At 43.0% G+C, this 14,091-nt stretch overlaps 1 protein-coding gene across 1 annotated transcript in view; it reads left to right on the forward strand.

The window, feature by feature from the left end:
• Positions 1-14,091, forward strand: part of TRAIP (TRAF interacting protein) — a 63,888-nt gene that overhangs the window by 27,641 nt on the left and 22,156 nt on the right. Inside the window, exons 9-10 of the mRNA XM_076074260.1 lie at positions 4,055-4,142; positions 4,634-4,723. Coding sequence (XP_075930375.1) covers positions 4,055-4,142; positions 4,634-4,723 — 178 coding nt within the window. The remainder of the gene's footprint in view (positions 1-4,054; positions 4,143-4,633; positions 4,724-14,091) is intronic.

Here is a 14,091-nt window from a genome sequence, read left to right on the forward strand (position 1 = left end):
ATAAAAAAAATAAGAAGACAGCCACAGTGTGCTGCTCTGTCCTGTGTTGCGTTGTAACTCTGCTACAAACTGGACTACTATACACTACAATATTATACCTTCCAATCTAAACTACACGGTATAATATCATATCCATAGACAAATTCCACCTTTGAATTATACAATGCTTATTATACACTACCCTATACTTTTTTACTATCAAATATTAGACTTGTAATATTACACTATGTCTTATTCTGTCAACCCTACTGTATACCACACTGCTGTATATTCACTATACAATTACGATACTATATATTGCCTTATGAATTATGTTAAACATTGCAATGTTATACTATTTATTATTATACAACATGCTATAAACCATACCATTGACCGTCGTGTGAAAGGTATTAAGAGGCAGTGGAAGTCGAAAAAGATGGCAAGCTACCCTTTTTGGATGTCCTAATTAAAAGGAGACCTGATGGTTCAATGAGCAACTCTGTCTACAGGAAAGCTACCCATACGGATGCTTACTTAAAACCGGATTCCCACCACCATCCATCCCAGAAGAACTCCCTCATCAAGACTCTGCACCATAGAGCCCAATGTATTTCCGACCAGGAACACATAGCCAGTGAACTCAAGCACGTACACCAAGCTCTCAAGCCTAATGGCTACTCCGACTACACAATCTGCAAAGCCATCACTCCAGCCATGAAGAAGGATCCTCTTGAGGAGCCATTCAAACCCATCACCTTACCCTACATTGCTGGGGTCACAAAACAGATCTCCAAAATCCTGAATAAACACAAGCTCCAGGTCCGATTCAACACAGTACATAAAATCTGTGATCTGGTTCCGTCTGTAAAAGATGTGGTTCCAGACATACAGTACCCGGGCGTTTACAAACTAAGTTGCCTCTGTGGTAGCAGCTACATTGGAGAAGCTAAACGACATATCTCGGACCGCATCCGTGAACATAAAGCAGACTTGAAACACGGTAGGACTAACTCCTCAGCCGTGGCAGATCACTGTTATAATTCAGTGGGCTCACATGACAATGACTTCTCCAAGATGGAGGTTCTCTGCAAGCCATCCGGCTACCATGAGAGATTCGTTCATGAGGCCATCCACATATACAAACACAGAGACAATTTCAACCGAGAAGATGGATTCTGGCTTAGTAACCATTGGAAAGACGTTATAAACCATTTCGGTTCTTAATTGATTGTATTTTACGGTGACCTTCAGACCGCAGTCCATTCGCTGGCACTGCCTCTTAATACCTTTCACACGTCAGTCAATGGTATGGTTTATACCATGTGGTATAATAGTATAACATTGTAATGTTTAACATAATTCACAAGGCAATATATAGTATCGTAATTGTATAGTGAATATACAGTAGTGTGGTATACAGTAGGGTTGATAGAATAACACACAGTGTAATATTACAAGTCTAATATTTTTTAGTCTAAAGTATAGGATAGTGTATAGTAACGCATTGTATAATTCAAAGGTGGACTTTGTCTATGGATATCATATTATACCATGTAGTTTAGATTGGAAGGTATAACATTGTACTGTATAGTAGTCCAGTTTGTAGCAGAGTTACAACGCAACACAGGACAGAGCAGCACACTGTGGCTGTCTTCTTATTTTTTTACCCCCCCCCCTCCGTTCTGAAGCTTGCCCCTCATATTAACATGCTAATTCATGTCAATTCCTCCCACACAGCTTAAAAGACGCTGTCCATGCTTGGCAGTGTTCACTCAAGCGCTGTCTTCTGGACAGTCCTGTTTCTTCACCTGAAGAAGGCTACTTGTGTTGTGGCCGAAACGTTGTGAGAATTTTATTCTGTTATTATGTTTTATTTTTATTATTTTATTTCCATTCTACGTGGTGACTTTACCGAAAGAACCAAGAAGATGGATCCCTGCAGTCACGAAAGCTTTAAATCGAAAAATATATTTTTTTAACTATCTTTTTGCTCAAACTAGCGATGGTGTGATGCTTGCGTTCATTGCCAGTCCTGAGGCATTTGTGAAAATTTAACATTTCCGTGGCCAGGATCAGTCCATGCAATAATTCCTTTTGTTTCTTACAAAGTGTGGTGCTCACTGTATCGACCAAGGCTGGATAATAGGCTGAACGAATCCCCTACAGGACTTTAAACTCATGACCTTCTGATTGTGATTCATGCTTTCTTGCCACGTGGCTACTTGGCTAGATACTGATAAAGTCACGTGTACATTACCGTGATGTCACCTTCACAAGAGCAGGTTATTGTGTGCTGGTGTCATGACCCAGTTTTATGAATGTTAAAATAACCTCTGTTTTGAAAGTTGGAGATAATTAATAATAGCGGTCCATTCTCGTCACATTTGCCATCATAAGAAATCCAATTCCTTAGCCTGGATTAGGGTCTGGAGGGGGGAAGATTCCTTTTGACCACTTTTTTTAAAGGTGAGCATTTCGCATTCACATGACGAATGAATTGGCCCTTCCTAACAATATGGCACGTAGGCTAGCGGCTGCTGTTGTAAACGTATATTCATTTAAATGGGTAATAGTTCATGTCTTATCTAAAAATATGTTAAACTTTAAATACACCTTTAAACAAGGCGCATTATTGTCAGTGCACGTTGAGCACGTTCATTTCAATATTTTGCACCATCTCTCATAAGTGAGGTCACACGGGAAATAGCTTATCCCTACACGCATTGTTACCAGCTTGGCCCAAAAATCTTAAGCGAGAGGGATAGATGCAGCACTCTCCTGACCACAAGAACATAAGTTCAAATCCCGGTCAGAGTTGACTTTGCCCTGACATCCCTTTGGGGTATAAGAAAATGAGCTTCACATGGTGAGGCTGCTCTATTTTAAGAGAAGCCAGCTGTTGTTGGGGTAACGAAAGACTGATCTCTATGGAATACAAATTTAGAATATTCACGGTTTCGGATCAGACGGTGGATGTATGCACTGCCCATTGATAAAAACAGGGCAGAATTCTTTGAATGTTTTCCATTGGTAAATTCACTATGTTCCAGGGTCAATAAAATGATTGTCTGCAGACTGACCCTGCCATAGTAATGTGGACACCAGCGCAGATGAGTGCTGCAATCATTGGTCGATGGCCAATAGAAAGATTTCACTGACTTCACTATATTCTTTAAAAATATCAGTTTAGCATTTTTAAAGAAAAGTATTCATTGGTTGAGTATTGTACATTTTTTGTATTCTAAAAATCAGCTGCACGAAAAAATACATTGTGATATTAACATGCATTTATTTTCGATATAATTTAGTAAATTTAGTAAAAACTAAATTAGTTTAAAACATTTTAAGTTCATTGTTGGTATGTATTTTTTATTATCCCAAAGTTTTTGTGTAAATGATATTCATAGTTTTTAATGTTTGGCTGTGCATAGATATGAAGGAAACTTTAAATAATGCAATTATTTCTCAGTGAGAGCTAGATGTGGTTGATGTTGCTACGTCTATAAATTAGCAATTTTAAACGAGAAGTAATTGTAATTGTGTTTCCAAATATCAAGGTCTGTAGGATCTAATATTTAGCATATGCTAAATGTGTTACTGTTAACAAAGCATGAATGCCATATTCTTTGATATTTAGACATTACAGTAAAACCTTGGATTGCGAGTAACTTGGTCTGCGAGTGTTTTGCAAGACGAGCAAAATTTTTAAATAAATATTAATTTGATAAGCGAGCGAGGTCTTGCAATATGATTAGTACGTATACGCTTTGTCTGCCGAGCGTCACGTGATCACAACTGATATACGAGTGCTTTGACATACGAGTGCTTTGGATTACAAGCACGTTTCCGGAACGACTTATGCTCGCAATCCAAGGTTTTACTGTACTTTATATTTAATCATCCCGTGTGCTTTATTTGATGTTCATGGGAAGATGTAATACAAAAACATTATTTCATACCTACGTGACTTTACCGAAAGAACCAAAGAGTATGGATTCCTGCAGTGATGAAAGCTTTAAATCTAGATTAGGAAGTGTATCACATTGTGTTTTTTTAAAATTGCTTTCCTTAGGGAGTATGACAAACTGAAAGAGAATCTCAAATTGGTGGTAGAAGAAAAGGATCGAATGCAAAGGGAGCGTCTTTCATTCCAAAGTCGGGTAAGATGCTGGCTGCTGCTCTTAAGTGTGAACAGGACCTGGTGGCCAATTGTGTTGGATGCCACAACACTTCACTGTCACTTAAAAGCACCGCACAATCTGCCTTTACATCATCCTGGTCCCCAGCTTGCTGATAACGCACGGTTAGACAACGGCCAACACGAGCCCCATGTGATGATGTGCAAACATGTTGAAGCCCTCTATCTGGCAAGGTAAAATTCCTACATCGCTCCATGTCAATAAATGACTGTTCATTTGAGAGCCTTTAATAAAAAAAACCCTATTTTACGATGATGAATTTGATTTTATTCCAAGGATATAATTGCGATTCCAGGCTAGGAAACATGACTCGAAAAAGCACTCACCCATCGTTAACTTGTGTGGGTGGTATTGTGGATTTCCCCATAATACTGCATAGAATAAATAAATGCATTTAATCCGGTCATTTTGTATTGCTTGATATTGTTGTTCTCGCATGTCTTGTTATCCAGCTGCAGAGAGTATCCGCAAAGTTAGAACAGACAGAGGAGCAGCTGAAGGTCACCACGGAAGACGTCCAACAAGCAGACAAGGAAATTCTGGTACTCCCTGGCATAGCTGTTTAATATAAGAATCCGTTCACGTAAAATTGCTTCCGTGCTCAAACTAGAATAGGGCGGTGCTAACCTTGTAGTGACGCTGAACCACTTTCCCATGGTAGGAGGCCAGTCTCTCTGTAGGAAATCACCGAGTACAGCGAACCCTTCATATCTGCGGGTTTTATAATCGTGTTTTTTTGCATATTCGCGACAATTATCCGAGTGCTATTTGAAACTCCTGGGGGGGGTTCTCTTTTCAATATTCGGGGCCGTAGCACGCTGCTAACCATCAAGAAAGTGACCTATTTACCTTTCCTACACTTTGCACTCCTATAGTGTTTTTTGAAATTGTTGTTTGTTGTAACGTTCTGGAGCGGTGCTAATCACGTAGTGACACTGAACCACTTTCCCACGGTAGGAGGCAAATTTCTCCGTAGGCAATCGCCGATTCCAGCAAATTTTTCCGATTCACGGGTTTTACAATCGCAGATTTTTGCTCTTTTGCCACAGTTATCGGAGTGCTATTTGACGTTCCTGGAGTTGTGTTTTCTATATTTGGGGCCGTTGCACGGTGCTACTCGACAAGAAAGCGATTTGCTTACCTTTCCTATGCCTTTGCACTGCTGTCGTGTTTTTTTGTACTGTTGTTGCTACGTACTGATCTGCCCCCCCTACTGGACATCTGTGATAAAGGGTTTTGTGGCCCATCAGATTCCTCCAGCGTTATAATTTAATATTCTGATTCTCAGTCCGCCTTCGTGCTCCGCACTGTTTACAGGCGGAGTGCTTTCCTTGACGGATTTTTTTTGGAATTGCGTACCGTGTAAGCATTCGTTTGTTCATGAAAAATTAGAATAGGTTTTACCCTTTCTGGCAATAAAACAGGAGGTGTTAAGATGTTCAAACACCAAATGGGATACATTTTTGAAGGAATCAAGTCTGCATTAATTACACGTACTTGTGGTGAACATGCAAACAAACATCCTCTGATAATATACTTGCATTGTCCTTGAAACGGATTGGCCTACACCAGAGACGGCCTTCTCTACGGCCTAGTCTCACCAGTGTCATACCATACTATGATACTGGCAAAGAGGTCCTGCGATGATTATTTATTTATATTTGCACTTTTTAAAATGTGTTTATTTTCATCATAATTAAAGGTAAGTTAAATAACACAATACCGTATAATATACTTATTAATTTATATATACATACAGTTTATATGTTTATGTTTAAATGTCATATATATTCTTAGCTCTTTCGGTAAAGTCACGTTGAAGGGAAACAATAAAATAATAAAATATATTTAAAACAATAAAAATTCTCACGACGTTTCGACCATAACACAAACGGTCGTCATCACACCTGATGAGAATTTTTATTGTTTTATATATATTTTATTATTTAATTGTTTCTCTTCGACGTGACTTTACCGAAAGAGCTAAGAATATGAATTACTGCAGTCACGAAAGCTTTAAATAAAAAAATGTCATATATGTTTATGCTGCCCCTTAACCATATTTCCCTGTAGCTTTGAATATTGATTTTCGCGGATTTAATATTCGTGCCATATCCCCAGCGAATACTCTGGGTTTACTTTAGTGCTTACTTACCCACGTCTGACTGGGATCCCAACTCGCAACCTTCCAATTGTGGGTGGAGCGCTAAACACGGCACTTACCCGGCCCATATATTAGCGGTATACGTGCGCTCACTTATGTATGTATGTATGTGGTGAGCGGGAGCTCGGTTGTCAGCACACTTCGCTGCAAACCCGGCGACCCCAAGTTCTGTTACCGTGCATGTCCAACATCGGTGACACATGTCTGATCCGGCCGTGGGCCTCCCCTCGGTCGACCGAGTCTTAAATTAGTATCTGGTGCTGTGTCAACATTGCCACTCGGGAGACAAAAGCGGCCGGGCGTGGCGCTGGCCACCCACTCCCTAATGCGCAGTGCCGGCCTTCATAGGTGCTCGTTAATATCGCTTGCTCCTACAGCCTGTTAAAGGCTGTATGGGGGATTTTCCTATGTACATAGGCATGCATATGTAGGACCGTGCCATCATGGTGAGTAGGATACATGTTCTTTCGGTGAAGTAGGTATCAAAATAAAAATAAATGAAATCACGACGTTACGATCGCAACACAAGCAATCATCATCAGGTGGGAAAACGACAGCAAGAAGATGTTTTTGCTGAAGTGGGAGAGAGATGCCGTGGTAGAGAGGTAATATAGGTAAGAGAGGGGGGAGGAGCCAGGGAGGGGGGTAGGGGGAGGGGAGCGTTGCGTGGACGCCGGGAGAGGGAGACGTGAAGCTTGGACGGGGGGGGGGGGGGAAGTGGGGGGCAGGGAGTTGCAGCAATGCCAAACGCTAGGGATGTCGACTCAGCAAAATAAACTAGTGCCCGGTAAATATGGTGGAACAACCATAAAGTATTTAAGATTTTACCTGGTTAATAACATCCTTCCAATGATTGCTTAATTTGTATCCATTTTCTGTATTGACTCGGACCTGGATCTTGTGTTTGTTTAAGATTTTGGCTATCTTTTGGTAACGCCTGCTATGTATGGTAGCGTGATAGTTTTGATCGGCTTTACCATACATAGCAGGCGTTACCAAAAGATTGCCAAAATCCTAAACAAACACAAGATCCAGGTCCGATTCAATACAGTACACAAAATCCGTGATCTAATCCCATCTGTGAAGGATGTCATTCCTGACATGCAATATCCTGGAGTCTACAAACTAAGTTGCTCCTGTGGTGATTGTTACATTGGGGAAACGAAACGACATGTCTCGGACCGTGTTCGCGAGCACAAGGCAGATCTGAAACACGGCAGGACTAATACCTCTGTCGTGGCTGACCATTGCTATAGAACTGTGGGCTCTCATGATATTGTTTTTTTCCGAGACCAAGGTACTCTGCAAACCTTCGGGCTACTATCAAAGGTTTGTTCATGAAGCCATCCAGATATATAAACATAGACATAACTTCAACCGAGAAGATGGATACAAATTAAGCAATCATTGGAAGGATGTTATTAACCAGGTAAAATCTTAAATACTTTATAGTTGTTCCACCATATTTACCGGGCACTAGTCTATTTTGCCGAGTTAACTACAGCCCTAGCGTTTGGCATTGCTGCTGCATGGGGGTTGGTTGTTGCCTTTATTGGTGCTGCTGCTTTGTTCTAGCGTCCTCCCACCCCCCCCCCGTGCATCCCCAGCACTCCCAGCCCCGCCCACTCCCAGCCCCGCCCACTCCCAGCCCCGCCCACTTCCCCCCGTCCTAGCTTCACGTCTCCCTCTCCCGGCGTCCACGCAACGCTCCCCTACCCCCCTCCCTTGCTCCTCCCCCCTCTCTTACCTCTATAACCTCTTACCACGGCATCTCTCTCCCACTTCAGCAAACACAATTGTTGCTGTGGTTTTCCCACCTGATGATGATTGATTGTGTTGCGATCGAAACGTCGTGATTTTATTTATTTTATTTTTCTACCTACGTGACTTTACCGAAAGAACCAAAGAGTATGGATCCCTGCAGTCACGAAAACTTCAAATCTAGAAGGATACATGTTACTCCTTGATCGCTTGTTTCCGTTCCTGGCCATGGGTGGGTAATTTGTATCTGAACCCAGTGTAGTGTTTCACAGGTTGGATTTTCACAACCACCATGAGGTAAAGGCTTAAAGTGGTGACGCTCACCCTTAACCTAACCTTTTATGTCGGTCATTATATGTTTACACTTTACGTACTTGCAGACTACAGAGGCAGACTGAGAGGCCTGTGTGTGTGTGAGAGTGTGTAGGCAGCAGTGCTACAGTTGTAGGAATCTGTATTCAGTCCCTGACCGTGCGTAGTTTACAATAGGTTTGGATCTATCATAGGCTGCCTCGGGGTTAAAAAAAAAACAAAACATCAGATTTGAGGAGACAATGTTAGATGGGCATGGAGCTGGAAATAACAACCCCTCATTGCTAACAGCACTCACTGACATTCTGTAAGGCTGGAAAGGAGATTTTTTTTCTTTGTGTGTGATTGTGTGTACGCATCAACATGTCTTAGACTATCTGTCAGTGTTCGTTGTGTATTGTTCACTGATTGTGATATCCATAATCTAGGTTTTTTGGGTTAGATCGCGTAAATATAAAGTTGTGCTGTACTTGTTCTGGTTACGTGACAAACCTTACTAATTGGCTGTGTCGGGTGGTGGCGGGTTTAACGACACATTTATATATTTACTCGATCTAACCCAAAAAAAACCCTATATTATTGATGATATTGGTTGCGAAAGTCTACGTGTTAAACTAATTGTGATGTGCACAATATTTAGATATGACGGTCCACCTTACTCTAAATAGTGAAGTAAAAGTGTTCCCTTCTTCATATACGCAATGGGTGATGATCATCTCCATTATTAACCATTTGCCAGTGGTGACAATTCCACATTCATTTGGCAGGGCTTATTTTCTCTATAGGACAACGATCCTTGACTTTCCCATGTCGTGGAACTCATAATGTCGACTTAGTAGGCACCATGGTTTGAGGCGACTCCTGTGGATAAGCTAATAAGTCTGTTAATGGTTATAGCATGCCAACAAAAAATAACAAAAAGCTACGGCGTTTCGATCACAACACAAGCGGTTTGTGTGTGTTGCGATCGAAACGTCGTAGTATTTTGTTATTTTTTGTTATTTTATTTGAACCTATCTCCGTGACTTTACCGAAAGACCCAATGATATGAATCCCTGCAGTCACGAAAGCTTTAAGTCAACAATTTATTTAATTGTCCATACACTGGCTAGAACTTCGACTCATCAGACTTGTCCTTCAGAGGCCGGAGGACAAGGTGATTGGAAAGCGAGTGTCCCTGTGCGCTGTGACAGTTTGACAGCATTGGCTGTGTTGAACCAGCAAGGGCCCTCTGCGCCGCGGTTGACCAATTGGAGAATCCTTCCTTCTTCTAGGCTGGGCAGAGACGATAGGGGTACGACGCGTTGCTCGGCACTTTGCCGGCATGACAAACACGGTGGTAAAGTGGCTCGGCTGTGGACCAGTAGGTACTGGAGGTTTGGGGCCTGTATCCCGCAGGGTTTCAGCAGATCGTGGATCGGGTCTGTCTTTCTATGGTTCATCTTTAATGTGAAAATGCTGAGCTCTTGCTTGCAATTCAGAGAGAAGCCAGATTGGGTCATTAAAACGTTGTTAGTCCCAATGAACCAAGGCTAGGTGTATGCATTTCCACCTCAGAAAGTCATCCAAGTTCAGAGAGGAGACACAAATTTATGTGATTCCACTTTGTGCCATGAAATAATGGTTTTACAACCTAAACGCTCTCATGGTAGAAAGACTGCACCACCTCCCCGATCATTCTGACCTCCCACAGAGAGCGATCTGCGCAAGTAAATTTGTTTTTTTATGTGACTATGGCACCAAGTCGTTGTGCTTCGTCCCAACGTTTAAGAAGTCACTTTAGACAGTGGCAGATGTCATTCAGCACTCAAAACCGGGACACATTCTAGACAGCTTTCTGCTCCAATATAGCAACTAACATTCTACAATTCAGTTTTTTGGCTGCTTAGTTGCCCAACTACATGCCCTCCACTGCTGTGTCATATCCTCTTTTGCCTCTGGACATTGTTTTTCGATAGGGGAGAGTGGCTGTTGCAAAGTGTGCTGGTTGATCTGGGTTCTACTTGGTGTTATAAACTATGTTCCTAAGCTTGTTGTGTTATTTACCAGTGCACACAAAAGTCCCAGCTAATCCCTGATGGTGATTTTGACCTCAGAATCTTTCGATTGTGAGTCCAATTCGGTAACCGCCTTCCGATCCATTGAGATGTAGAGTGTGAGTGCACGCAAAAGGCAACCTTTGTCACGTTGCATTTACTCGGCGTAGATTTGCTCACCTTCCTGTGTGGTGGCTCTTTGTGAGGCCTCAATTAATCAAGCCCACCTGTCACCGCGATCCATCACAATTCTTCCGCTTACCTGCGTGGGTAGGAAAGATCGTCTGTGCCCCCGTGCGTAGCCCTATCAATCACGGCGTGAAAGATTTCCTGTCAAAACATGTCACCAGCCACCTGACACTGACTCATTATCGGGGACCAAGCAGGCATGAGAAAGTCGTCAAGGGAACATAGCAAGCACACGTTACGACTTGTGACAGAGCGCACAAGTCTTAACGCATGCAAGACCCACTGAGCTACATAGCTGTTTTTTTTTAGATGTGACCTGACCACAAATGATAGCCCATCGAAGTATCTTATCGTGTGGAAATTAATAGCAGCTAAACGTTCTTGAAGGCATGTTTCTAAATGTGAAGGGGAAAAACCGGAGGACCTGGAGAAAAATAGACGCGCCTATTAACCTGCTCGCTTACATATTCACCTGTCGACCCACCCAATCCCTTACTCGCAAACTCACGAATGCACTCAGTAATGCACTCACTCACGTGCTCAGCCACTCCGTCACCGTTTACGTGGCGTTGGCCAATATACGTGGAACTCATTGCTGGCCACTGTCTGCAGTTTGTCACAACCTGAGCCAGTTCCGCAGTAGACTCAAGATGGACATGTTCTGTAAAGCCCACAAAGTAAACCCACGGGGCATTCATGATATCTTTTTTACTCTAAGGATTGCACTTATGCCAAATGTGGCAACTTGTCTTTTCGGTTCGTTTATGACTATTTGTCAATGATTATTCTCATTTTGAGCAGACATACTTCGCCTTGATTTGTCCTTTCAGTTTTCCTCGTGTCTGATGTAATTCCTAATTTCTAAATTCTTCCGATCTGTGTTTTGTAGTGCACACTACGTGCGAGCGGTGCGCCCGCATGCTGTTAAACGGGGAAATGTGTGCTCTGGATGCCGCGCCAACCCCTGCATGATTTATATTTGGTAGCTGTGCACCACACACGGTGCTCAACTTGTTCGCTGATCTGCACGCTGTTCTCCTTCTCTGTGCGCCTTGTTGCGCTCGCCCAGCTCCCGCTATGCCTCCCGGTGGCAACACAAAACCCGGCTGCTTGCTGCTGTGTTGGCGTTGCCGACGCTGTGCGCGACTCCACATGACACGCACTTGCTTAAACGTGTCAGTCATACAGTGAGGGAAAAAAGTATTTGATTCCCTGCTGATTTTGTACGTTTGCCCACTGACAAAGAAATGATCAGTCTATAATTTTAATGGTAGGTTTATTTGAACAGTGAGAGACAGAATAACAACAAAGAAATCCAGAAAAACGCATGTCAAAAATGTTATAAATTGATTTGCATTTTAATGAGGGAAATAAGTATTTGACCCCCTCTCAATGAGATAGATTTCTGGCTCCCAGGTGTTTTTTATACAGGTAATGAGCTGAGATTAGGAGCACACTCTTAAAGGGAATGTTTCTAATCTCAGCTTGTTACCTGTATAAAAGACACCTGTCCACAGAAGCAATCAATCAATCAGATTCCAAACTCTCCACCATGGCCAAGACCAAAAAGCTCTCCAAGGATGTCAGGGACAAGATTGTAGACCTACACAAGGCTGGAATGGGCTACAAGACCATTGCCAAGCAGCTTGGTGAGAAGGTGACAACAGTTGGTGCGATTGTTTGCAAATGGAAAAAAACACAAAATAACTGTCAATCTCCCTCGGCCTGGGGCTCCATGCAAAATCTCACCTCGTGGAGTTGCAATGATCATGAGAACGGTGAGGAATCAGCCCAGAACTACACGGAAGGATCTTGTCAATGATCTCAAGGCAGCTGGGACCATAGTCACCAAGAAAACAATTGGTAACACACTACGCCGTGAAGGACTGAAATCCTGCAGCACCCGCAAGGTCCCCCTGCTCAAGAAAGCACATATACATGCCCGTCTGAAGTTTGCCAATGAACATCTGAATGATTCAGAGGACAACTGGGTGAAAGTGTTGTGGTCAGATGAGACCAAAATGGAGCTCTTTGGCATCAACTGAACTCGCCGTGTTTGGAGGAGGAATGCTGCCTATGACCTCAAGAACACCATCCCCATCGTCAACATGGAGGTGGAAACATTATGCTTTGGGGGTGTTTTTCTGCTAAGGGGACAGGACAACTTCACCGCATCAAAGGGACGATGGACGGGGCCATGTACCATCAAATCTTGGGTGAGAACCTCCTTCCCTCAGCCAGGGCATTGAAAATGGGTCGTGGATGGGTATTCCAGCATGACAATGACCCAAAACACACGGCCAAGGCAACAAAGGAGTGGCTCAAGAAGAAGCACATTAAGGTCCTGGTGTGGCCTAGCCAGACTCCAGACCTTAATCCCATAGAAAATCTGTGGAGGGAGCTGAAGGTTCGAATTGCCAAACGTCAGCCTCGAAACCTTAATGACATGGAGAAGATCTGCAAAGAGGAGTGGGACAAAATCCCTCCTGAGATGTGTGCAAACCTGGTGGCCAACTACAAGAAACGTCTGACCTCTGTGATTGCCAACAAGGGTTTTGCCACCAAGTACTGAGTCATGTTTTGCAGAGGGGTCAAATACTTATTTCCCTCATTAAAATGCAAATCAATTTATAACATTTTTTGACATGCATTTTTTGTTGTTGTTATTCTGTCTCCTACTGTTTAAATAAACCTACCATTAAAATTATAGACTGATCATTTCTTTGTCAGTGGGCAAACGTACAAATCAGCAGGGGATCAAATGCTGTTTTCTCTCACTGTATCTCTCTGTGCATTACTGGTGGCGCGCTGTCGACGGCACGCAAGCCAACGGAGTGACCTTTCGCATTGGTCATGACGTTGCACAGAAGACGTTTTCCTTCAAAGTGGCTCCGTCCTCAAGCATATGCCTTCCTGGGCTAGTGCTAGAATTGCCATATTCCAATAATACTCTTATTTAAGCGCACAACTTTATCAGGTGATGGACGCTGCACTTTCCGTCGTTTTCATGCAGGGGGCGCTGTAACCCCACACGCCCCCTGCATGAACGACGGAGGCGCAGGGACAGACGCTCGATTACGTTGGAATCGATCTGCAGACGGCGGTATTCTCGCACGGCCAGCTCTATGTCGCCTTATCTCGATCCCCGCAATCCCAAACAGGTGAAAGTCCGCATCGAACCGAACCCCCAGCAAGGCCATCTACTTAACGACGAGAGAAAATTCACACGAAATGCCCTTTTCAATTAAGTCTTCCAGATGGAAAATTAAGTCTTCCAGATGCAAAATGATATAAGCTTTTAATGAAGAAATACAATTATCTCATTCAAAACATAATACGGATGCTTGCGTGAACGTGTTGTTCGTGTGCAATTTTTTTCGTGACTTTCCTCGCCGAAGGCCGTAAATGGTTGTGAGGGGCGCCACAGGCACCCGCGAACAACCCCTAG

Source organism: Petromyzon marinus, chromosome 46 (genome assembly GCF_048934315.1).
Source record: "Petromyzon marinus isolate PM22_M1 ecotype Great Lakes invasive population chromosome 46, UKy_Petmar_22M1.pri1.0, whole genome shotgun sequence".
In the NCBI taxonomy this organism is placed as follows: Eukaryota; Metazoa; Chordata; class Hyperoartia; order Petromyzontiformes; family Petromyzontidae; genus Petromyzon; species Petromyzon marinus.